Source organism: Temnothorax longispinosus, chromosome 2 (genome assembly GCF_030848805.1).
Source record: "Temnothorax longispinosus isolate EJ_2023e chromosome 2, Tlon_JGU_v1, whole genome shotgun sequence".
In the NCBI taxonomy this organism is placed as follows: domain Eukaryota; kingdom Metazoa; phylum Arthropoda; class Insecta; order Hymenoptera; family Formicidae; genus Temnothorax; species Temnothorax longispinosus.
The window spans coordinates 15,703,837-15,728,151 of record NC_092359.1 but is presented as its reverse complement, the minus strand read 5'-3'; the positions used below and the strand labels follow the sequence as shown (position 1 = coordinate 15,728,151).

Here is a 24,315-nt window from a genome sequence, read left to right as displayed (position 1 = left end):
AGTTTCAAGTTTAACAAACGTGGAAACGATAAATAAAGAAAAATCTCGCATTATGACAAAGATATACAGCAATTTATATATTCAACTGTTGTCCAACGTAATATTTTTTATCAAATAAGTTAAAATCTTTATTTCTAAAAACTTTTCTTTCTACCATGAAACATGCACAAAAGCTTCGGAATTAAAATACTCGTTTGCTATAAATATCTAACTATATATTTTTTGTTTCAAAACAAATTAAATTTAACATGAAAGCTCATTGAACATTACAAAGTGAGAACTCATTGCTCTCTGGACCTACGACGACAGTCCTATCTATTTACGTACCCGTCTCGCGCGCGCACGGACGGAATAATACCCATGCTCTCACGAGCTATTATTAACCGACAAGTGCAACGAGCTTCCTCTCGATAGGATAGCCGAAAGCTCTGGGAGATCGAAATTTTCTATCTCGTTATCGTCTCGACGTCTTTCACGATTGCGTCGATCGAGACGAAATCGCGCACCTCGCAAAATTTCGAACGGCCTTTCTCGCCGCGCGAGACTTTCTCTCTATAAATAACGTGTGGTCGACCGTCGACGTCGTCGCGCGCGAGACAAGCGCGATAACAGGCTCGAGGAGAGTCGCGCGACTCTAATCGCCTTAACGAAAGGTTGTTACCACGCAATGGCAAGACACGCCGATTTCGTTCCCTCTCGCATCGCGCCACATCTCCTTTCATCTCTCGTTCTTCCCTCCCTACCCTTTCCGTCACCGTATTCTGGCGTTATAGATTCGTCGCGTCATGATGCATGAAGTATTTAAAAAATTGAAGAGTTGTATCGCGAGAAAACGAAAATAAAAGAAGAAGCTATTTCTTCCTCCTCGTTGAAAGCGGCGAAGAGTGAAGCGCCGCTTGTGTGATCAGCTGGTTGCTCAAATAATAAAATCTTACCGCTTTGTTTAGTCTCCGCATCTTTGTTTAAACGGATACGTAAATAGATAGGATTGTCGTCGTAGATCCAGAGAGTGGAAGCAATGAGTTTTCACTTTGTAATGTTCAATAGACTTTGATTAACGAGTTTGAGTCCCAGGCTTAACTTACGAGACATTCCACAATGAAAATTGAAATTGTGTGAAAACGCGAAAAGATCCTTTTTCACCGAAACGACATGCATAAAGTAGGTATATTACGGATTCGAGAAAATCAAGCTGGACGCGTCCAATAAGCGAGCCGAGTATTAATCTTACGATAAATGTTATATAAATAACGTTGAAGTCACGAGTGAATGAAGGGGAGACCGGACGACGGGAGACCCACGTGGTATCGCCGGGGCGATAACTTTTAATCGCTTTTCTGGAGGCAGCATGTATATTTACGCATACATTCATTCAGCTCGGTTTTTTTCTTTTCCCTCGTGTGCTGGTGGTGTAAACGTTGAAGCTTTGCTGCGTTTTCCATATCTGAAAGACACGTCGCGATTCGTTAACGATATTTCAAGCGATACTTTTGCTTTCTTATCCGAAGCGCAAAGAGATCTGACAGTTGTAGATCGAGAAAGACCGCGTATCACCGTTCAAGGCTTAGCAACGTATAGCGGCAAGGTTTTTAAATTATTTTCACGGCCAAAACACGAGGTGATCCTTGACATACTGCCAACCAGCGTGTCGTTTGCTGCGCGCTATTATAAGTATAGCAAACAAAACGGATCTTTTCCAAGCGCAAAATGTCCTCGACCCTGATCCATCCGGGCCGAGATACGCGAGATGTGCGCGTACGTCTGACAAGACAGATTCGCGCTCGGTTTGACTCGTTCGACGGCTTCGTTCAAGTTTTTGCGAAACTCGACCCTGGTTCGAACGCGTTAACCCAGTTCGCTCCGGCGCCGCTAAATCTGTCTATATCTGTCGACGCGAAACATCGCTTTCCCGCGGACATCGTTTGGCAACGGACGGAACAGGTGGCTTTGACAGCCACGTTTTCAGACATTGTGACGAACGGAGAGAAACAAGCTGCGAAGAATTGCGATAATTATAAGATGTAATTGTGGCCGTACACGTAATTTGTAGATTTGCCAAGTTTCACGGCTGATGCACTCTGTTCTGATTTCCTTGAACATTCGCATATTCCGGACTTTTTGTAACGAATTTGTATCGGGAAAAATTCATACACGCGAAAATTTAAATCAGAGATAACTTCAGTTATTTTGAAATTATTAATAAATTTTTTTTTCTTTATTAAAATGTCAATATTATACTTCTCATACGAAAGACAATTATTCCTTGAACGCTTCTCCGAGACAGAATTGCCTCAGGCAAAGGGCTTTTGATTCCTCGCTTAAGAGTCGAGCAAACGCGTTATATGTCAATGCGGGGCGAGTGACGAATTTTAAAAGTAAGATGTCAGTTTATTTCGATAATATCATTCATTATATACGTATGAAGATATGTACAGAATACTTTAAATATAAGGTGCTACTCTCTGGATTTCTCAAGGAATACGAACAAAAATATTCCTCAAGAAGTAATCCACTGATGATCCTTTGAAAATGTTTAACACTACTTACTCTCGTGCCTTTCTCTTTTTACACTATTAGCTGTTTTTAACACTTATTAGTTTGACTATTTATTATTTCTTACTAATATAATATATTAATACACTTAGATATTTCTTCAGTAACGTCTGAATTATTTAGCCAGTGTTTGATTTTCAAAGATGCAAATAACTTCATTCCTGATTATATCCCATACTACGATCCTCATTTGCGAAAAATCTGGCACATCGCTCGTTAACATATTTGGCAGCATATTCGAACGATCCGATGACCTCTTAACTCTCAGATGCACGATGCAATTATCACCTCGTTTGAAAATTTTATACAAGACGCAATTTGTGATAAAAACAACTAAGAACTGTACATATTGCTCTCGAGTACAACGCGATACGATAAATATAAACCAGAATATATAATTTCTCGGTATTCCGATATCGCTATGTAGTTGCATGTGCACGATAAGAGGAGCTGCAGGAGTCGCCTTAATCCTCACGGAGTGCATCAGAGGGTTGAACTCTCGCGAGCGAACTCTCTCTCTCTCTTTATCTGCACGGTTCTCGACATTGAGACAGTTTAGCAACGAATTTTATCTCCGGTGCGGAGGAAGTGCGCGACTTCTGAGATATCCTGACATTATTCGAGGCGTGGTTGCGAGAAGTGGTGGCACAGGATCGTGTGTACCGCGCGTCCGTGCCGCACCGCGGTCACACCGTGTGGTACCACGCCTTGGTGAACACCGAGAGCGAGAAAGAGAGAAGGAAAGAGAGAGAGGGAGAGGGAGGAAGGGAGAGAACACAAAAAAAAGAGCTTTGCGATGTCTAGACGCGTGGGACGGACCGAGGTAATCTCGGCTTCTCGACAACCTCGAGCGGTTGTACTCGTTGCTTGCTTGCTCGCGCGATGTTTGCACGCGTTCCCGTATAATGTAATGCATATACCTACGTGCGCGACACGTGCATTCCGTGTCGCCGAGAAAAAAGGCAGCCGTCTTAATTGCCGAGCATTGTTAACCGTCCCCTGGAAATCGCAGCCGGCGGTCGCTGAGACCTCCACCGACGCGTTTCAATTCCGTCGCGAATTTATACGGCGCGCTTTTAATCGAAACTGTGTTCGAATCAATCTGAGCCGACAGAGTAAAAAAAAATATTAAATATTTTTGAAAACGTCTACTTATAGTAATTATTACCCCGACATTTATATTAGATAAATTATAATGTTTATCTAAATATCTCTAACGGCAAACTAAACTATCGATTATCGATCAGACTTTTAATTATCGCGGAAACTAATTAAAATTCGATGCAACTCAATTGCAAACGTAAATTGATTATATTTACCGCAATTCGCAATATATGTAATTAATTCCCTATTTAATACACTATTTTTGTAATTGCAGAATTTTCAAATTCTTAAAAATATTTCGTTTTGATTAATCATATTTTATTGTATCTGTTAAAAGTCAGCATAGAAATTCACTGCAAACGCTTCAGTACGTCGTCTACTTTATTTACTATTCTACATCTATCGTTTTGTCATAATTACTTAACGACGCACAATAAAGCTACTCATGTTATCTTATCATATATCGTTATTGTTCCAGGTTTCAGCATCCGCGACATCGTACAACCGGTTACCGGTTTATCGAGAACATCCAGGGTCTGATGCCTCCAGCTGTAACGTTATGCAGTAGTCCCGCTCGCCAGCGCGAACATCATCGCCGCACGTTATCTTCTCGAACGTCCTCTTCTTCCTCCTCCGCTTCCTTATTCCTGGGACTTTTGGCCTGCCCGCGGACATAAAGAGTCCGTCGGTATTGAGCTTCCATCCTCGATCCAAATCTCGCTGGTCTCGTCATATCGGCCAATGTTATAGTTCTGTAAGCTTTCTCCATTTCTTCCTTTGTACGCTTCTTCCTCTGTTTTCTTCTTTTTCTTTTTCTCTCTATCTTCCATTTCTTCCTCTCCGACACTCTCAAAACGATCCTTTCTGCGAAGCACAGATCGTCGACCGAGCGTGTCAATTATTTTTTACGAGCATAACGGAAGACAGGAGACGCGCATGGGTCTCGTGAGGTCTCAGTGTATTTAGCTAATAGTTGTGAGATTATTGCGTGAAATTGCATCGCGATGTGCCTTAGGGTGCCTTAAAGAATTATAAAGATTTGTCTTGTAGTGCCCAGTGAGTACATCTCGCCGCTCAGGCAACGTAAAACGTGATCCTTACGAGCGTATATTTACACGTCTTTTGTGCCTATTATTGCGTTATTTGGGCAACGCTATCATCGTCACCGAGTCGTTGAAAAGTTATGTCATTGATTAATAACTGCGAGAAATATTTACGGTAGAAGGCTGGTAGTACCGTTCGTAGTCGAATCGGTGTAAACGTTATCAGCGGAAAACGATGAAATGATAACTGTTAACGGCAGGTTTATATTCTAACCGGTGCTATATTCGTGCCGTTTCCTTTATAGTTCCTTCTTCGGCGCGTGCCGCGATTAAAAGAAAAAAAAATAGCTTCGCACGAAATTTCGGCGGTCACTGCCGCGTTGTTAGAACATCCGAATCGAGAAAATAAACGATACTAGATACATATCTTGTGAAATGTTAAACTACTAATCTAAAGTGCAACTACATATCTGTACTTTATTGCCTTTGGCTTTCACTTCTCAAAGATTTTTATTTAACGAAGATTTATATCTTATATATATGTATATACAGAGTTAGGCGTATACGCGATATGTATGTACACACGCAATTTTGCGAACCACTTGCTTGCTTGAATCGACATGTTTAAGCGAGTAGGGCTTAAAAATAAATAGAACAAACGAATGAAGCGCGATAAGAGCGAAAGAGCTGATCGGCGAGCAGCTCGATTACGTTACGAATGGACGCTGAAACAGCATTTACTATTGATTCGTGAATACCTACAAAAAAAAAGGAACGTATGAGAAATATGTCTACGAGTTCAATTATCATATGTTTGATATTTTTCTCTGATGTGAATGTAAAGAATGAAGGCTTGAGCAGAGTGTTTCGATTGTTGAAACATTCATCAGTCTTGTTCAGGTATTCACGAATTAGTGATAAGTGCTATTGCAACGACTCGCACACGAAATAGCAACGGCGGAGTGAAGTATGAATGCTTGCGAAGGCACGAATCTTTCAGACGTGATACTTTCTGGCGCCAAGCCTCTCTTGCAGAACCAATTCTTATCTCGTATCTGGTAGGCCATTCTACGTATGGAGTGCCGAGGGTCGTTTCTTTGAAGTCACTTCTGACTCTCTTCCATCACGTTCAAAGCGCTGCCACTTCTATGCGCCTGTGCTCCTTCAAGCCTCTCGTTTGAAATGAAATGCATGTCTCTCTAGCTAGAAGTGTGGCTGGCGCGCACGGAAATACAATGCCACCCGCGTTGTTAAACGAAAGCAACATTCGAATGCTCGGTGGTCTGAGTTTTGCTTTCAGGTAATGAGAGGGCAACCGGAGGCGGCAGTGCTTTCGCGGTGAATGAGAGAGTGCTTTGAGTCGCAGAATTGCTGGAAAGAAAATGTCGGCATGACTGCGAGAGACGGCACGACTCCATCCGGTGATTTGCAGACGCCACTCTACGCGTTCTGCATCGGGCTTTGATAGCAACATCATAAATGGAACTGCTTTCTCTGCTCGTAGGGATTCTTTGCAGTTCTATTCTTTAAAGTGGATAACGATTGATATTCCACTTTCGCGTTACGCTTTCTCAGCGAGATAGTTTTTAATCTTTCGATGAACGAACTCATATATTATTTCCACTACTTCTCTTTCCTATTATTCTCTTTGATTTCCCTTTCGTTCTTCTTTCTTCTTTTTGCACTTCGATGTAGCTATCTAGAATTAAAATAAGCTTGCAAATAGATGTGCCGGAAATACGTGGGGTTGATTGATAGTTCTGTCGTGAAGAAGCCAGTTTATGCACCGGTACTGCTGCTCCAGATCGAGTTCGTGTCCATTCATCGAATATCAGTCGCTAATCAATATAACGAGACCTTTGCGTTTGCGTGTGTATGTACATTTACATGTAATTTCCTTTCGAGAGCCGTAAGACTGATAATTTAAATCACGTACATAATGTAAATATAATATACGTACACATATTAAGGATTTTAATTGCATCTCGATGGAAGTTTTAAGCATCTCTTATCTTTATCTTACTGGACGATTACCGAGATATTTCTTCTAATAAGCAGATCACGTCTCTGTAGACTTTTTTATCGCGTTACAAGTCCTTGTTCTCTTTTCTGTATTCCTACTTGCCATTAATATATTTAATAATTTTATGTGTATATCTCCCATTATATACTGGACATACTATAACACTTGTTAAAGTTAATGTTATGGCGCGCCTTACGTTGTTTATTACCTTCTTTTATCCGACAGTGTGGGTTGAATATTATTCTATTTTTACAGAGCGTATATTAGTCATTACATATTGTATACATTTTATCATTGTTGGTTGTTATTAATTACGATATACTCCTTGTGTAAAAATACATAAGTTGCAGATGTTCATTACACTGAATCGTACGTATATACATACATTTGGGTACCGCATTGTAAATATACCAATGAATAATTATCTCTTTTGCAATAAAATAAGTTACAGTAATAACATAATGATGTTGTATGTCATTTTTTTATTTCAATTGTTCCTTAATTCTCATCATCTCGATAATTTTATATACACAATACAGTAATAACATGATGATGCATGAAATTTTTTTATTTCAATTGTTCCTTAATTCTCCTCATCTCGATAATTTTATATAATACATATAATTATTCTTTACCGATTATTCATCGAAACTGTTAATTGAAATTAAATTTCGAGATCCGCGCGTTTATTGATCCGGTTTTCATGTTCGATTTTTACGGCCAAACGGTATTCTCAATCCAATCGAGATAAGAACTAATTCGAGTGTATATCGCGGGCGAATCTTTAAAGGCGCAGAACTTGCCGAAGCTCGTCACACCCACGATGCTGTACATGCAGTAAGGTTCTGCGAGAACTCTTTGCAATGGACCACCACTGTCACCCTGCAAATAATATCAAATTAGAATTTATTCAAATCTTTTTTTAATTCCTTAAATATAATCTTTAAAATATATTATTATATTAAAGATATAAAAATCATCAAATATATGTAGTTAATTTAAATATATAATTAATCCAATATACATATAATTAAATTATTTGTATCTAATTTATAATGCTTAATTTGTACGGATGCTTATATTATATGTATGTATTCGATTTTTAAAATATGTATACTTCTAGTTTTCTAATTAAAATTGAAGTCCACTCCGAAAGTTGAACCATCAAGAGGTAAATGAAGAGATTGAGGCAAAATTCTTAATTTGAGGAATAAGATATTTTCGATACTTTGTTAAAAATAAAAGGCCCGATAATAATTCTAAACAATTTTTCACACCTGACAGGTATCTTTGCCGCCCTCCATTATACCGGCGCAAAGAAAGCTCGATATCAAGCCGTCGGGCAGCCGCCGAGTACCAATATCTTCGGCGTAAGCCTTTTTGCAGTTATCATCGGAAATGTAATTCAACTGGACCTTCATCAATTCGTTGCTACCAATATTGGATTCTGCACAGTATCTCACGTTACGTCTCTTGACAAGCAAAAAATTAATATAAAATAATCAATGATATCGGTTAAATTAATATAAAATAATTTTTAGAGTGCAACATGAGACGTTTGGAGGATACTGACCGTAGGATGTTTTTCCAAACCCAGAAGCAATAGCGCTTTTGCCCGGTATCTGGGAGTTTGTTTCGAGGCATGCGGGTCGCACTCGAGGATTCAATTCCAGCGGATGGTCGAGCTTGAGTAACGCTATATCGTGGTACTTGACCGAAGACTTGTACTCCGGATACTTAATTCTTTCCGCGACATCTCTCTCCTGCATAGCGTCGCCCGGAGTTACCAGATCAATTAAGCCGACTCGCACTTTGCTTGCGGGACCCCTGAAAAATATATCGTTAATATTAATAACAATGTATATACAGGGTGTCCGAAAAATCGCCTACTCCACTTCGGGAGGTGATTCGGGACCCAAAAACAAGCAAAAAAGTTCATACAAACATAGGTTCGGAAATGAGCCGTTTCCGAGTTATAGCCACTTTTATGTTCAAAAATCGTAATTTAGAATCCGCTTGACATCCCTCTTTCTTAATTATTTCTTAAATTAAAAATTTTTATTTTTAAATATCAGCTAATTTATTAAAACTTAAACGATCCATTGATGAATATGGAAAGATTAGATACAACCTAAAAGTAAGATGTTGTTAAATAATAATTTGAAACTTATTGAAAAACCGTGATTTACTTACTGATTTTGAATAGGCGTGAAAACAACTGATTTCAAGTAGCCGTGAAAACAACTGATTTTGAATAGCCGTGAAAACAACTGATTTCAAGTAGCTGTGAAAACAACTGATTTCTTTTAAAAGTATAATCGTATTTACAAATATTAAAAAATTAAAAAAAAATAAAAAAATTAAAATTAAAAAAATTAAAAATATTTAAAAATAAAAATTTTTAATTTAAGAAATAAATAAAAAGAGGTATGTCCAGCGGATTCTAAATTACGATTTTTGAACATAAAAGTGGCTATAACTCGGAAACGGCTCATTTCCGGACCTATGTTTGTATGAACTTTTTTGCTTGTTTTTGGGTCCCGAATCACCTCCCGAAGTGGAGTAGGCGATTTTTCGGACACCCTGTATAATTGGACGTTCAAGATTGACGATAATTGTAACAAGACCGTTACTTGTCCGGAGATTCCATACAGTGCGCCGCGGTTAGAATAAAATTCTCGGAGATGATGCTTCCTCCGCATTGCCAGGACACGTCGTGCTTGCCATAACCGATCACCGCCTACGATATGGAAAATTCTGCTTTATTAATTACTTTGATGATTAAGGCGATTCATGGAAATCTATTATGTTATCACATGGGTTTTCCAAATGGAATATGGCATAAAAAGCGAAATTATGCATTGCGTGCTAAAATTCTTATAAAAATATATTAAATTTTCATCATTCATTTCAATGGCGCAACAGTCCGAGTCGGACCTAGGCCTCTCCCAAAGTCATGTGCTTGTAGTGCGCACGCAGGTACACAAGCACATGGGACCTACAGTTTAACGCCGAATCCGAATGGCAAGTTTTTACTTATATCACATTTCAATGCAGGCCAAGCAGTTCAAGTTCCACGGGTTATACTATGAATGAATATCAAAGTCAAAGACGTTATACTTTACCCGAAAGGGTATGAACGGGTTATACTACGAATGAATATCGAAGTCAAGGACGTTATATTTTACCCGAAAGGGTATGAACGGGTTATACTAAATATAAAAAATATAATATACTGAATATAAAAAGTATAACGTCCTTGAATATAAAAGTGAAGGACGTCGTACTTTATAGCAGCAATATAACTATGACTCTCTTAAGGTAGCCAAATGCCTCGTCATCTATTAGTGACGCGCATGAATGGATTAACGAGATTCCCACTGTCCCTATCTACTATCTAGCGAAACCACTGCCAAGGGAACGGGCTTGGAAAAATTAGCGGGGAAAGAAGGACCCTGTTGAGCTTGACTCTAGTCTGGCACTGTAAGGAGACATGAGAGGTGTAGCATAAATGGGAGATGGCAACATCGCCGGTGAATTACCACTACTTTCATCGTTTCCTTACTCGGTTAGACGGAGCGCGTGCCCCGGCGATCACGGTGTTCTAGAGCCAAGCGTGTCAGAGCCAGTTTTGACAAAAAGTACAACGATCTTGAATATAAAAGTTAAAGAACGTTCTACTTTACTTTTTTTCCCCCCAAGTACCCGAAAGGGTAAAGTAGAAAACGTCCTTTAATTTTTATATTCAAGGACGTTATACTTTTTGCCAAAACTGGATTCGAACCTGAGATCTTTGGTTTAGCAGACCAGTGTGCTATCTGCTACGCCACGCTCGCTCTCAAAAACATATTTTACATATGTTAGTTTTCATGTTTTTTGCATATTTGTAATTACTGTTATAAATATTTGGTATCACATTGTTTATTTAACAGTTATAAAAAGATGTTAATAATATATACCATCTTTGATTAAGTAATCGAAATTTAAGGCAATTTTCTTTATTTACTGATGTTTTTGTAACATATATCTGTTATACATCGGTAACATTATATATAGACTTTTTTAATTATTTCTGCGATCGCAGCGATAAGTGTATTTATTCTCACCATATGCGGAAATTCCGCTGGTTTCGCTTGGATTCCGCCGATAATTAAAGGTGTCTCGACGACGGCGCAGCGGGAAACTCTATTCGAGCCGGCATTGATACGTAAAGTCGGCGATTTCTCGGTCTCGTAAACCAGATCGGCGTATTCCTTACATTCTGTGAAAAAGCGGGGATTATGCAAACTAGGCTCGTAGCGGAAAATAGGTGGGAATCGATGCAATCGAAGATTTATGGTACAATTACGATGCGACGGGATTAGGAGAAATGTATGGAAATTACTTTGTTATTCATTTGTACGCGTATAATTCTGTGCCGGCGAAGTGCGTAGTTTATCAATTTATCATCGATACGTGTCATGATTATTTAATCACGCGTCTGCTACGAAATGCGCATCCATTTGTATGCTGATCTAAACAAGTTACGCATGCTTCTCGTAATCGCGAAACCCGTGTTCGCACAATGAAAGAAACTTCGAAAAACAACTAGTAATATAATTTAATAGACATTATACATCATTTCAGAGTTCCACAAAAGCCAACTTGCAATGAAAATTGTATGATAATAACAATCTAAAACAAAAATAGAATTAAAGTCTAATATGCTTTTCTACAGCAAAGACTTGACAAAAGACTCGATTTTGAAATGTAATGAAAAATATAACTTAGATAAAATTTAAGTTTAAAATTATTATGGATATTTGTAACATAAAAGATGAGACACAAGTGATAAATTTTCGAGTTTTATTTTTTAATTTTTAATTTAAACAAATATCTATTTAATTTCGTATTTTGCTGCTGCGATCTTTAATACTAAAAAATTATAATTAATTAAAAAATTATCACCATAATTTCTGATTTATTTTCTGTCTGTAAAAAATTGATTTAACAAAGAATTAAGATACATTGGGATCGTGATTTATGAGCGTTCAAAATAAATTTTTTGGAATCCGATCGCGAGTATAACGAAGGCTATACCACTAACTTTCTTCACTTTTTCGCGCCGCGGAATTCCTGAGCAAGATTGCGACGAATAACGCGATCGCAAGCTCTCTCGGCATATTGCGAATCCAATACGCGGCGTATCGACACCGTCTTCGAACAAAGGCCTTAATAGCGAATTCTCGCCTTAAGTACGGCGGATAATGCGTAACGAAGTGCATGCGAGTTGCGCGACGATGAGGTCGTTTATCAACGATTGGCGATCCGTGAGTCGAGATGTCATTAATGGTATTACCGGAACTACAAGCAATGACGTATCCGCTGAATTCTTCCTCATGCGTCTTTCACAAAATATCTGCGTCTGTTTCCAGTAATTAGGTACTGTACCTTAGCTATTTAACAGGAAAATTGTATTACGTTATTATACCGCATATCATTACTCATGCTGCAGATAAAAATCTTCTTTTCATTCGTCGATTAAACGAAACGTTAACTTAATATATATATATATATATTTCAGATTTGACGAAATTTATATTAATACATAAATATATGAATTTGGAAACATTTTTTCTTGTCACATCCGTAAATAGATTATTATTTGTAGTAACTATTCAATCTTCGAGATTTTATTTGTTAGTAAGTCTAATTAATTTTTTATAAAATTAAGATGAGCAAGAATTATAAAGCTTTGTTGTTCATGCATCTTCTTGAGACGCGATTTGCAGAAACATTACCAAGAAAAGTCGACTTTAAATTAGCCAGAGTGCGCGCTCTTACAAATCCCATTTAATTAATTCAGAAACCATCTTATTATTATTACTCAAGCTCGAGGTATTTACGTATTTAATACACATCCTCTTTACATTATTACACATCCTCCTGGAACGCGTGGAATATAAATTTTGCACATTTGACATTTTGATTCATTCATAATAATATTTCTCTCTCGTATACATGCATGTGGTTTCTACGCAAACCATTAATTTATTTTAAGCGCAGAATAATTAACTAACTGTTACTACACTGTTAATACTTGTATCATATTAACTTCTTACAGATAACACTCAGACAAATGCTACATCCCTGGATGTGTACACGTGGTTCGCTCGTAATGAAACTGGTCTTATCAAATCCATCGGGCCTTTGGCAGCGCCGTGATGTCGATCGTGATGGATCGAATCTGATTTGTTCCATGTATTAAGTTCAAGTTCGACGTCTGACGTATCGAAAAACGTGTAATCATCATTAGATTTCTAATAGCTCGATAAAGTGCAACTCATGTACGATGTGGGAAATGAAACAAATTATTAATCGTAAATCGTAATAAGATCTGCAGAGCTCTGGGAACGTCAATCGTGAAAATTTCCAAAAAAAATCTGCACCTACTTTTACATTACGACTGAATTGTTTCACTTCTACTGTTTGTAAGATAAATCAGACTGTTCTGTTGTTTTTGTACTTTGCATCAAAATTTCTTTGAAAAAGTTAACGTGTTTCTCCCATTGATGACATGGTAAAAATAACAATAAGAGATATAATAACTAACACATAAATTCTTAGATTTTAATATTGACCTACTTTGTACATTATATTAGCAAGAAGTAAAATAGTTTCTTCTATTTTCCTCGTTTTTATTACATATTTACATAACTTTCGATTTTATCTTAACAGCATAAAAAGCAAAATGATGCGTGAATATGCAATACATGCATGGAATATTATATGGACTATTATAAATACAAAAAAAGAGAGAGAAAGAAAAGGCTATAGATTCCTTATACATAATTATTTAAAGAAAAGTATAGGTATCCTTTTGCAAATGCGACTCAATATATCGTCCAAATAAGGAGCGACTTTTGTAAAAGACATGCGAATACGCACTTATCCCCATTCAATACACATGCAGAATCACACACATTGCGAGATTTATTTATGATCTTCGATCCGAAGAATCCGATTTATAATCCCGTTAAATTCAAGTTTCGAAGCGACGTAGGCAGAGGTACTAACTTTTTATTATCGTTCTTCGTGACGATAATTCGCGTGGAAGATTCGCACATTAAAAATCGAAACTACCGGAATTACAGCGATTTCGATCGAAATCACACAGGGAATTACAGAGATTTCAGTTCCTATAACAGATCGCTGGCGGCACGCGACAACTGATTGCCTCTTAATCATCCGTCGTTAAGAGCGTTTTGCCGAACGCAAGATCTTCCTCGAAGACGGGAATGGAATCGCGTATACGATCGGCTGATTTATCGCGAAGTGCACGACGAGAATGACCTCGTGGTTCGTCATCACCATGGCGAGGAACGGACGCGCGACCCGAGTGGGGATCAGGAAAAACAAGAAACGTTTGTGGAACGAATGGATGTGTTAGACGAGGTATATCTTCCATCGCGAACGAGTCGTCGGAATCAGACGAGCGAACCGCGTGACCCAAGGCTGATCAAGGATGCCAGCGAGCCTGCCGATCGTCTCATCGTTAGTACTGTTGGTGTTGGTGTCGATCCTGTCGCTGACACACGGAAAGCACGTTGGAGGTGAGTATCAGTTCTCCTCGCTAAAAATACGCGAATTCTTGTTTAGAACGGGTCGCGACCGTGTTCTTCGACTTCGGCGAATGGAAAGATCCAAAAGTCTCGAAATTCACGTGCTATGTACTGAAAGAACTCTATTGTTAGCAATATATTTCTTTGATTATAAATTCTCTAATTATATAAACAATTACTTATAATACAATATTATATAATCATAAATTACTTTTAATATCTTAATATATAGAAGAATTGCTTAACAATGACGTCTTGAGCATTAACAATTATTTTTGTGTTTATTGTGTTTATGTATCCCGTAATGGAAATTAATATTCGAGATAATAATTTAATGATAATTAAATGAGATTTGTAGGAACATCTCTGTCACCGAAAAAGAAGCCTGCATTTTTTACGTTCGTCATAACATTTAAATGCGTATCAATAACCTTGTTGACAAGATTGAAAGGCCAAATCAATTTCGTACATCTTCAGCAATTCAGATAGTTTACTTATACACGGTGCTCCAACAAAATTGACACTTATATAAAAGTAACTTTTTTAGAAAAACAGAATTGATAACACACAAGATATCATATAATTTATAATAACAAGTGTATTTTTAACGAGTCCCCACTTGTTCACCAATTGCAATGTGCACAATAATCTCCGACAGAAAATTGCAAATGTGATATTGCAACAATATCCAAAGAAATGTGCCTCAGGGCTCTGGAAAACACCTGGACAAAATTCCAAGAATGTATTAACAATAATGACAGTGACCAAGATGGGAGACCTTTGAAGACAAAAAATACATCTGTTACTATGACATCTTGTGTTATCAGTTGTGTCTCTCTAAAAAAGTTACTTCTATTTAACGTTTTTTTAAGCATCCTGTATATCATTTTCTTTTTTCTTTTTTAAATATCTTTAAGTAATAATCTTTAATTTTATTTTTAGCAAAAACTTATAATACATTAATGCGTTTTTATAATTTTCAGAGTCATGCGTGGTCGACAACTCCTCGGGTGTGTGCAAGCTTCTACAAGATTGCCCGAAAGTTTATGACGAATTGCTGGCCGGCAAAACGCCTAGTGAGTCCTGCGGATTTTTAGGCTTCGACCCGATAGTATGTTGTCCAACAACAAACGGTGTAGACATCCGGCCGACGCCGACGCCGAGGCCGACGCCGAGGCCGGCGCCACCATCACAGAGTCCCACGCGAACAAATAATACAGTGCGACCTTTGAAATTGGATGGATCAAGGGGAGCTGTAGCGCGAGCAAGTAAGTAAAAATTCTTTTCCAAGCTATTCTCTAATAAAAGATAAAAAAACACTGAAGTAACTTCAACATTTATCAAAACTAACGTGCAACTTGGCCCACTTAATATGTATCTCGTGAGATCTCTTTACGAACGTATCTCGTAACTCGTAATACGTAAATGCATCTCTTAAATGACGCACACAACTAAATTTTCTAGCAATGTGTAATCAGCTTTATCAATACTAAATTGGCAATATAAACATTCTGGTTAAATTTGAGTAGAAAATGCAGTAAAAAAAATAACGGTCTCACGCGTAAACATTTCTATGAAATTAAAATCGACTTAATGAGATCTTGAAGAGTAAGATAAGAAATGTTTATTAAATAAAAAGAACTAGGATCAATGTGGGTATAGATTCAATTAAAAAGCTTTATTTAACTCGTAATATTTATTTCTTCTCAGAATGCGCGGAAAACGCAGAGGCTGTCTATGGTTTCACGGTACCACCTACTCCGACATTGAACCGGAAGCCCATCAATACGTCGCTATGCGCCCTGACAACGCGCAAACTGATCGTCGGCGGCAAGAAAGCCGAGGCGAAAGAATTTCCGCACATGGCGGCCGTCGGTTTCGATCGTCCCGATGTTGGGACCTTGTGGCTTTGCGGCGGTAGCTTAATTTCCTCCAAGATCGTCCTGACAGCGGCCCACTGCACTTGGACAGCGGACTGGTAAATTTTGGCGGGTCCGCCTTCTCTCACCGTTCTATCCAACACTCGAAAAATTTATGAAAAACGTGACCAAGATTGCTTTTATCTTCTAAAGTGAAAAACGACGACTTTCTTGTCATTATAACTACAGTTCCTTTTTTTAACTATAAATTTTGATCGATTTAGAATCTATCTTTTTTCCGAACTATGTCAAGGTACTTTTACGAGCAACTTAATTTGAGATGAAGAGAAACTATATAAACCCTCGAAGTGAAATTAAATAAGATACTGAAAAAAATTGAAATACTTAAGATTATTGTTCTCTTAAGTTTCAGCCTATACTTTGAAATACTTAATTTTAACTATTGCCTTCAAAATATTTAACGTTAAAAAGCTGCAATTGACTGTCAAAATCTCCATTCAAATTCTTCTCGAGTTTACACTATCATTGTTGGAAATTAGAAAGTCACTTTTTTTGCCCGTAATTGACCATAAACGCACTTCGGCTATCTTAATAAATAATAATTATAATAAATTTCGTTTGCCTCAAAAAGGGGAAACGCGAGGTGGGTGCGACTCGGCGATCTGAATCTCGCGCAGACGAACGACACCGCGATGCCGCAGACTATCGGAATCCAGGAAAGGATAAGGCATCCTGACTACAAACGGCCATCGCAATATCATGACATAGCTATACTCCGCCTGGAAAAAGAAGCTACCTACAACGCGTTTGTTAGACCGGCGTGTCTTCCGGTTGATTGGCCTGACGAGGGTCAAAATGACAAGGCAGTCGCCACCGGATGGGGCCTAGTCGACTGGTGTAAGATTATAAAGAGAGAAATCTTTGAAATTACTAAAACCGAGTTGCTAAAATTAAGTACTAACTATAATGTCGATTCCTACCAATGGAGATTAACTTTAATCTCAATTCAACTTACTTTTTACTTTTTTCTAATTCTTAGAACTAAAAGAAGGTAATAAAATATGTTAACCGAAATTAAAATTAATCTGCATTGATAGAAATGGACATAAATCTTGTATATATAATTATATTTTATTTTTACATATATGCATACGTATGAGTAAAATTAATAAGAGCATGTTGCTTAATTCAGCTGATGACAGGGGCTCGGAAAATCTATTGAAGGTGACACTCAATTTGGTCCCTCATCAATCTTGTAACGCGAGTTTCTTCGACGGCGGCACTTCCACAGAGCTCGTACAAGGGATTGTCAATGAATGGCAAATATGCGCGGGAGAAGTCGGGAAAGATACTTGCCAAGTAAGTCATCCTCGTTCCTCTCAAGTCTCAATGAAAGTTTTATTTTAACGCGAGCCTTTTAAAATCGTTTTAAAGTTAAATCTGATGATGCGCAGCTTTACGATTGCTTTCTTCCAATTTCATTTCTATAGCTAGAAGGGACCAAAGACTTGGTTAGCTTCAACTGGGAAAAAAACGTTAAATCATTTTTATAAACAGAATATTTGTAAGCAGAGGCGAATTAATAAGAATATACTCGTTGCTGTTCAAGGGTGACAGTGGAGGACCACTTGCCGTCTTTAACACGGTCCATGATTGCATGTACACCATAATCGGGGTCACCAGTCTTGGACGACTTTGCGGTAGTATCATACCTGGCGTGTACACCCGAGTCTACTATTACATCCCCTGGATAGAGAGAACCGCGTGGCCGGAATACTTTTAACATATCGTTATACTCATTTAATTTAAATGTATCCATTTTAAGTATCAAATACATTCCCTTTTTTATACGACACAACAATTTGTTTATTCCTAGTGCGAGCTTCCACTGAAAACCCGACCTTTAGCGGCATATGATTGAACAATGTACATGTAAAAGTATAAGGAAATTGAAGCTAATCTTCGTCCCGTGGACTCTTATGTTCGCCTGCGACTTTCGATCTCGCTCTATTTCCCTCGTTGTCAAAAAGAAGCGCGAATGCACAAACTCACCCAAGGCGAATGCGCGCGAGTATAGGTAGAATTCCTGAGGACACTCGGCATTGATCCCTGGACGCGCAAGCGCCGACCGGTGTATCTTCACCTACTTCCATCGCTCCCGGTCGTCGGAGAATCCGCGAAAGTCCGGAACGTAACGCGGTCGTCTATTTTCGTTTATCTGAAAAGGCGGCCGCCTCCCGCTGCTGGTCCCAGCCGAGGTAAGGAAACCGCACACGAAGCGACCGGCCGCGGCACGCGTCTCGCGGCCAGGGCAGATCGGGGCATTCGGCGTGGAAGAGCAGCTCGCCGTTGAGTGCGAAGGACGATTCCTCCTCGGATAAGAGTGTTATTTTTGGTAGCAAAACGCAAAACTGGTTCTACGGCTTTAATTAAGACTATCGCGATGTCGAAGCCACGAGGTATACATGCGGTGTGACCATATACATTGGTGCCTTTGTTGATGCATTGTAATTTGTAGCGATATAAGTCGATAAAACCAAATATTATCACGAATATATCATTTTAATTATTTTAACATGATATAAGATGTTATATACCTTCCTTCTAAAACCAACAAAAGAATGTGAACAGAAATCTTGATTTATAATTTATATATTAATAACAAACTAATCTTTTTCTTTAATTAGCAAAATAAAAGATATATTTTTATTATATAATTCCATTTTTATATTTCATATATATAATTTATCTAGTCATCTGATTTTTCTATACAACTCTTATAACAACCTGATTTTTAATTTTCGGCAGGTAGACGGAAGAACGTTCGATGTCGGCTCTTCTAGATGTATGTGGAAATGATACCGGTTCGCCATCGATTTCGAAGGCTGATGATAATCTGTCCAATAGCGACGGGCCCCTGATTAAGAGCATCATTCGCCAAAATAGTTGCGGCAGCATGCATGCGAGGTGAATGAGAAAGCAATCGCATTAGATTGTTAATAATAGCTCCTATGCAAGTATATCTAAAGAAAGATATTTATAGTAAAATAAGTCAAATTATTATTTTTTTAGAAAGAGAGAATATTTTACTCGATTATACCCGTTTTTGCTTTACTACCAATGTATGACTTTGTTCCGCTTTATATTATCACAATGTATAATTAATGTTATTATTTATAGAAAGAAATTAAATAGAAGATGGAAATAAATACTAATCGGAATTAATTAAAAAGTAATTAATTTCAATTAGTCAAAATTATCGGTTCAATGCAAGTTGTATCAAGTTAATTTCGGATGATTAATCTTCGGGCGATGTTAACAGGACAATCGCTTCCTCGTACGGCATGAGATCGATGGGCCAAAAATCCACGAAGAGGCGTTACTGCCTCTGGACGTTGACTTTGGTCCTAGCGATAATCGGCCTCTGCAATCTTTTCCTAAATATTACCGTCATCGCTGTTTTACGTATAAGTCAGGGAATGGAAGCTATGGAAGTAATCCCAGACGAAAATCTTGTCAAGTTCTATGGAAGAACAGATTTGGACAAGGTAGATATGCTAGATATACATATTTGTACATTTGACATTTAAGAAGGATAACATATACATACGTAGACAAGAATATAAAAAAGACTAAAATAATAAAAAATATCTCTTTGTAAGTATTGATATCACGTTTTTTCGCATTTCCTGAAGATATCCCTGCAGTCGGGCATCTGCCAGAGTTACGGTGACGAGCCAATGGAAATATCCGGCGACGAGGCTGGGGTGCACGTCGATGTAAAGAGTCACGGACGCGCCCACGAAGCGCATCCGCACTCGAAGCTGGGCGTCCTACCGAACGGTACCACCATGTCGCAAGTGGAATCGTTCGAGGTGAAGGATCCGCGTACCGGCGCGACCTATTTCACCACGGACTTCCCGAACTTCGGTCTGCCGAGCGGCGTCAAGACGATCGACGTGAGGATCGCGGAGACCCATCGGATTACGTCGCCGGTCAACGAAAGCTTGGCAATCAAGTCCGACAATGAGGTCTCGTTGCATGGCGCGGAAGGCGTGCGCATGGAGAGCAAGGACATCGCGTGGAGCGCCGATCTCGATATCTTCTTGAAGAGCGTGAACGGCAGCATCGTGCTCGATGCCAAGGACGGCGTCTCCATCGACGTGGAGGATATCCCGGTAGCGCCGATGTTCCTGCAGAGCCCAACCACCAGTCACGAGCAGTACAAGGTCTGCGTGTGCATGCCGCAGGGCAAGCTCTTCAAGGTGCCGGTTCGGCCGGGCACCAGTTCCCGTATGGTTAATTGCGCGCGGGTCGCCAGAACCCCAGAAAACGATCCTTGCCTACACTAGGGGGGTTCCAAGTGAGGACTAATGTTTTCTACCGTACATTTCGTTACACGGATATCACTGCCAAATTGCAAGTGCATACGAAATATAAGCACGTTTCATATGTGTGCTTGACACCATGGGATGCACCATCAATGAACGTGAAACGGAATATTCGAAATATAAAGAAACTGGTCTCCCAACATATTTACATGTCGCAATACAGTTATTAACCAAATGTTTAAGGAAATCAGAAACATTTTTCGATAAAAAAAATTTACATAAGACTAATCTTCAGAGATCAAATCTCTTCCTGGCATTTATACAATCGTTGTTGAAAGTGTAGATGCTTAAAGTGCTATACGTGCGAAAGAAACGTAGAAGTAAAATAAGTTATTTAATCGGATAGAGCGCACATTAATCTATACTTTATTTTATGTCAAATCTCACATTTCGTGAAACGCGTTTTCATCGTCGAATTGCCCATGATACGAATATCAACTTAAAAGTATAATTTTGTCAATGGAATTCAATTGTTATTGAAATGTATGTGTGCAAATATGTTATAAATACAATACGTTTTTTGAGAAACGTCGTCGAGAAAATAGGAGCATCACGTACAAAAGGAGGGACTCAGACAAAACGTTCCTACATTAACTCAAGATTCTAAACACTTTCCGTGATCATCTCCTCGTTGCTTTCGTCCATGTCTTCCTGCTGCTCCTGCTCCGTGGGTGGTTCGTACGCCTTATCTAACGGGCTTGCCACTACGCCTCCTGCCCACACGCTCATCTCTACTGCAAGTTTGTTGGAGCCTTCCAGCAATGGTCTATAGCCACCATGAGCCAGTACGCGCAGCAGTGTTTGGGCAGTGAGACATACGAGATCCTGTTGTTCGAGTGTCAATGCTGTATGCACGCGTATATTTCCACCCTCGCACGGGTCGGAGATACCTAAAACATGTCATTATACTTCATAATAACTCTTAAAAAATCATATGATTAAGATATCTACGTCAATTATTTGGAATTGTAGAACGTGATTATAATTCCTGCAATTCATCGATCACGCAATTGTGCATGTTATTAGCATACGTTTTCTTTTAGGGCTGGTTGTTCCAACCTGTTGGTAATCTAACTAATAGTTAAATCATATGTCTATCTTTGTTTAATGTAAAAGATAAACAAAGACATATATATGATTTAACTATTAGTTAGTTTACCAAAAAGTTGGAACAACCGACCCTTATTCTTGAAGTCATGTGATTCCTAGTGATAACTATCCCAATGGTAATGATAAAGACCTTCAATTCTAAAAACAAGCTATTAGTACCTGCTGAACCTGGGAGAAACAGTCCGGAAGCGAGCAACTGCAGCACTCTCTTGTACGCTTGGTTTATCGGTAACGCTTGCCTGCTGGGATTGTTCATTATGGCATTATGTGCCAATAGATCTAGCATCCACGGGGATAATGGTTCCAAGCCTTCAAATTTGCTTCTAAGATCACGAAGTAGACGAATTAAAACCTTAATGCTAGAATGATGAGCGTTCTCCTCGAACCAACGAGAATGTCTGATAGCAGCAAGGTGGCCTACAAGTAATCACATATTTTCAGTAACAATTACTAAAATCTGTTGGCTGTAAAAGCGCGAGAATTACCTTGACAAATTTTGACATCCAAGTGTTGCTCCGATTCCAGCTTGCGTAGATTTTGGTGTAATGTAGTTATTAATACACGTACAGTGGCTTCATTGTTAGCAATATCAAATCCGCGCTCCGTCTGCATAACTCTGAAGATCTCCTTTGGGTTCACAGACTTCAGGTCATTATTGACTTTGTTCCCGAGTGCTTCCACTGCCGTTTTCGTCGGCAAAGTTTTGAGGATAACGACGATGTCAGCAACGTTGTGGCCCTTAATCATCGTACCTTTCTTAAAACTGCCGACTTGTCTTACTTCTTCCAATTGCTACATGTAAAAGCAAATAATACGCATAATGTATGATACAAGAGATATTAAGAAATAAAAATTTAGCTTACAATTATACAATAGAAACATGTACACTTACGCAAGCCTCAAAGGTTCCTGGCGCAACAATCAGATTATCAAGGACACCCTGCAGTTTAGTTACAAGGTTTAAGATGGAACTCTGCTCCTTCGGCGTTGGACACATATCAGTATTTTTCTTCACGAGAGCTGACTGAAAATCAGATTCATCCGGAGCAGGTTTAACACGTGGGAAAGCCGCCTCGCATAGCGTGTAGTCAAATGGGTGTCGGGGTAGAAATTGCTTTCGTGGAAAACCCATTCCACGTCCCATACCCCCTCGACCCCCTCTGATCATTCCTCCGCGACCACGTACCATGTTATTTCTGCAAGAAAAGAATATTAACAATAATTTTACACTCATATGTTGTATTACATATCGTACATGGTTTTGTACGCATAATTTTAAACAAATCTTAATTCAGAGAATAGTAAAATATGGTTTCTTCTTTTTTTATCCCAAAAACATAATAAAATTTCTATTTTCTGAACCTCCTAGCATTTATTTGTCTAAAATAATAATATCCGTAGAATTCGTAAAAACGTAGCAGAACAAAAATCAATATGACGCTTCCGGATAACCTAAGTTACGCGCGCGCGCGACACTCCTACGTGAATATCCGAGTATTTTCAGCACGTGCGTGAAATCATGACATTTCTGCAGCTTAGGTAAGTGACATACGTACCCAAAAGGCGCAAATTGGAAAGACGTGGTGACGGTTTATTAATAATGACCGAAAACACACACAAAACTCGGCGTCCACCGCTGCCGTAGCTTGATGAAGCACGATTCCGGTATCCTAGCCTTTTGTGAATGGGCGTGTTCAGCAGACCCGCTCAGTAGCAGTCGAACGTGATTGGCTCTTACTTTTAGAACCAACCAATCAACGCAAAGTGTTGATAAGACGAACTCAACAGTTGTGTCTGCTGAACGCGGCCAATGATTGCGTGATTGCGATTGATTTGACTAGCGCCATCTGACTGTCATTGCCGAAGTATCAATGGACTAATGATAACAAGAGAGATTCTAGCTGATGATAACATAGAATAGATCGACGATAAAATAAATTTTTAACGAAAAAAAATATTTTAAGTTAGACAGAATATACTTCAGTTACATTCAATGTTAGGAATGTTTTCCTACATACTAGAATAGTTACTTCCGATAGCTCCGATTCGAACGCGAATTGCGTTTAAATGACTGTTCCAGAAAGAATTGCGACAGCTATAAGTGTTCAAAGCTATATTTGTTACTTTCGCAGTTTTCGTCAACTATAATTGTCGCGCAAAATATAATCACAGTCTACTCCGATTAACGTGATCCTCCGATTAAACTCACTCATCTGCATCTCTTTCTAACTGTCCCTCTAGAAAGAGACGCAGAGTGAGTTTAATCGGAAAATCACGTTAATCGGAGACTGTGATATCGGCCCTAAAACGAATTAATCGTATATTTATTTGAAATATGGAATCTCCTTTTCCAAAAAAAAGGCATGTTAAATCGATACTCGAAGTCTTCTCGAAAGTCTCGAATTGCTTTGTTGGCTCTTTTCCGCGATGCTGATTGATTCTGTTGCTGCGCTAACTTCGTGAGCGGCTGTTATAGCATATTTTGACAGTTGTGTGTAATATTAAAGCTAAATAGCGCGCGTCTGTGATGTCTAGTTGTATAAAATACACATGCAATAAGTCTTCAATTAGAAAACAAGATAACTACGCATAAACTTCAAGAGGCATATT

The 24,315-nt window shown here is 38.7% G+C and overlaps 5 protein-coding genes across 8 annotated transcripts in view; 3 read left to right on the top strand and 2 right to left on the bottom strand.

Moving 5' to 3' along the window:
* Positions 1–7,185, top strand: part of Gbs-70e (Glycogen binding subunit 70E) — a 25,987-nt gene extending 18,802 nt beyond the window's left edge. Inside the window, exon 5 of the mRNA XM_071769657.1 lies at positions 4,136–7,185. The gene's annotated coding sequence lies outside the window, so the exon portion shown is untranslated. The remainder of the gene's footprint in view (positions 1–4,135) is intronic.
* LOC139808043 (serine protease snk-like) lies at positions 7,186–12,019 on the bottom strand. Of its 2 annotated transcripts, none has more exons than XM_071769652.1 (6): positions 11,810–12,019; positions 10,830–10,984; positions 9,357–9,463; positions 8,297–8,550; positions 8,001–8,170; positions 7,186–7,605 (listed from the first exon to the last, which is right to left on the bottom strand). In XM_071769652.1, exons 1-6 carry the CDS (start codon positions 11,985–11,987, stop codon positions 7,438–7,440), a joined length of 1,032 nt encoding a protein of 343 aa, XP_071625753.1. In that variant the 5' UTR covers positions 11,988–12,019; the 3' UTR covers positions 7,186–7,437. The 2 variants fall into 2 exon arrangements, with proteins under 2 accessions (XP_071625753.1, XP_071625754.1); XM_071769653.1 differs by having other exon boundaries at positions 11,803–11,909.
* Positions 12,020–14,138: 2,119 nt separating this feature from the next.
* LOC139808039 (venom protease) lies at positions 14,139–18,054 on the top strand. Its single transcript, XM_071769647.1, has 6 exons — positions 14,139–14,315; positions 15,308–15,592; positions 16,035–16,302; positions 16,836–17,101; positions 17,397–17,563; positions 17,814–18,054. Exons 1-6 carry the CDS (start codon positions 14,228–14,230, stop codon positions 17,985–17,987), a joined length of 1,248 nt encoding a protein of 415 aa, XP_071625748.1. The 5' UTR covers positions 14,139–14,227; the 3' UTR covers positions 17,988–18,054.
* A 151-nt stretch (positions 18,055–18,205) lies between these two features.
* On the top strand, positions 18,206–21,123 carry Scgbeta (sarcoglycan beta). Of its 3 annotated transcripts, none has more exons than XM_071769654.1 (4): positions 18,206–18,462; positions 19,013–19,171; positions 19,527–19,752; positions 19,900–21,123. In XM_071769654.1, the coding sequence occupies exons 2-4, from the start codon at positions 19,032–19,034 to the stop codon at positions 20,554–20,556; spliced, it is 1,023 nt and encodes a 340-aa protein (XP_071625755.1). In that variant the 5' UTR covers positions 18,206–18,462; positions 19,013–19,031; the 3' UTR covers positions 20,557–21,123. The 3 variants fall into 3 exon arrangements, with proteins under 3 accessions (XP_071625755.1, XP_071625756.1, XP_071625757.1); XM_071769655.1 differs by having other exon boundaries at positions 18,206–18,663; XM_071769656.1 differs by lacking the exons at positions 18,206–18,462; positions 19,013–19,171 and adding an exon at positions 19,414–19,436.
* On the bottom strand, positions 20,939–23,413 carry LOC139808041 (interleukin enhancer-binding factor 2 homolog). The gene is made up of 5 exons (XM_071769649.1): positions 23,262–23,413; positions 22,598–22,901; positions 22,191–22,497; positions 21,865–22,122; positions 20,939–21,485 (listed from the first exon to the last, which is right to left on the bottom strand). The coding sequence occupies exons 2-5, from the start codon at positions 22,892–22,894 to the stop codon at positions 21,199–21,201; spliced, it is 1,149 nt and encodes a 382-aa protein (XP_071625750.1). The 5' UTR covers positions 22,895–22,901; positions 23,262–23,413; the 3' UTR covers positions 20,939–21,198.
* Between the last annotated feature and the right edge of the window lie 902 nt (positions 23,414–24,315).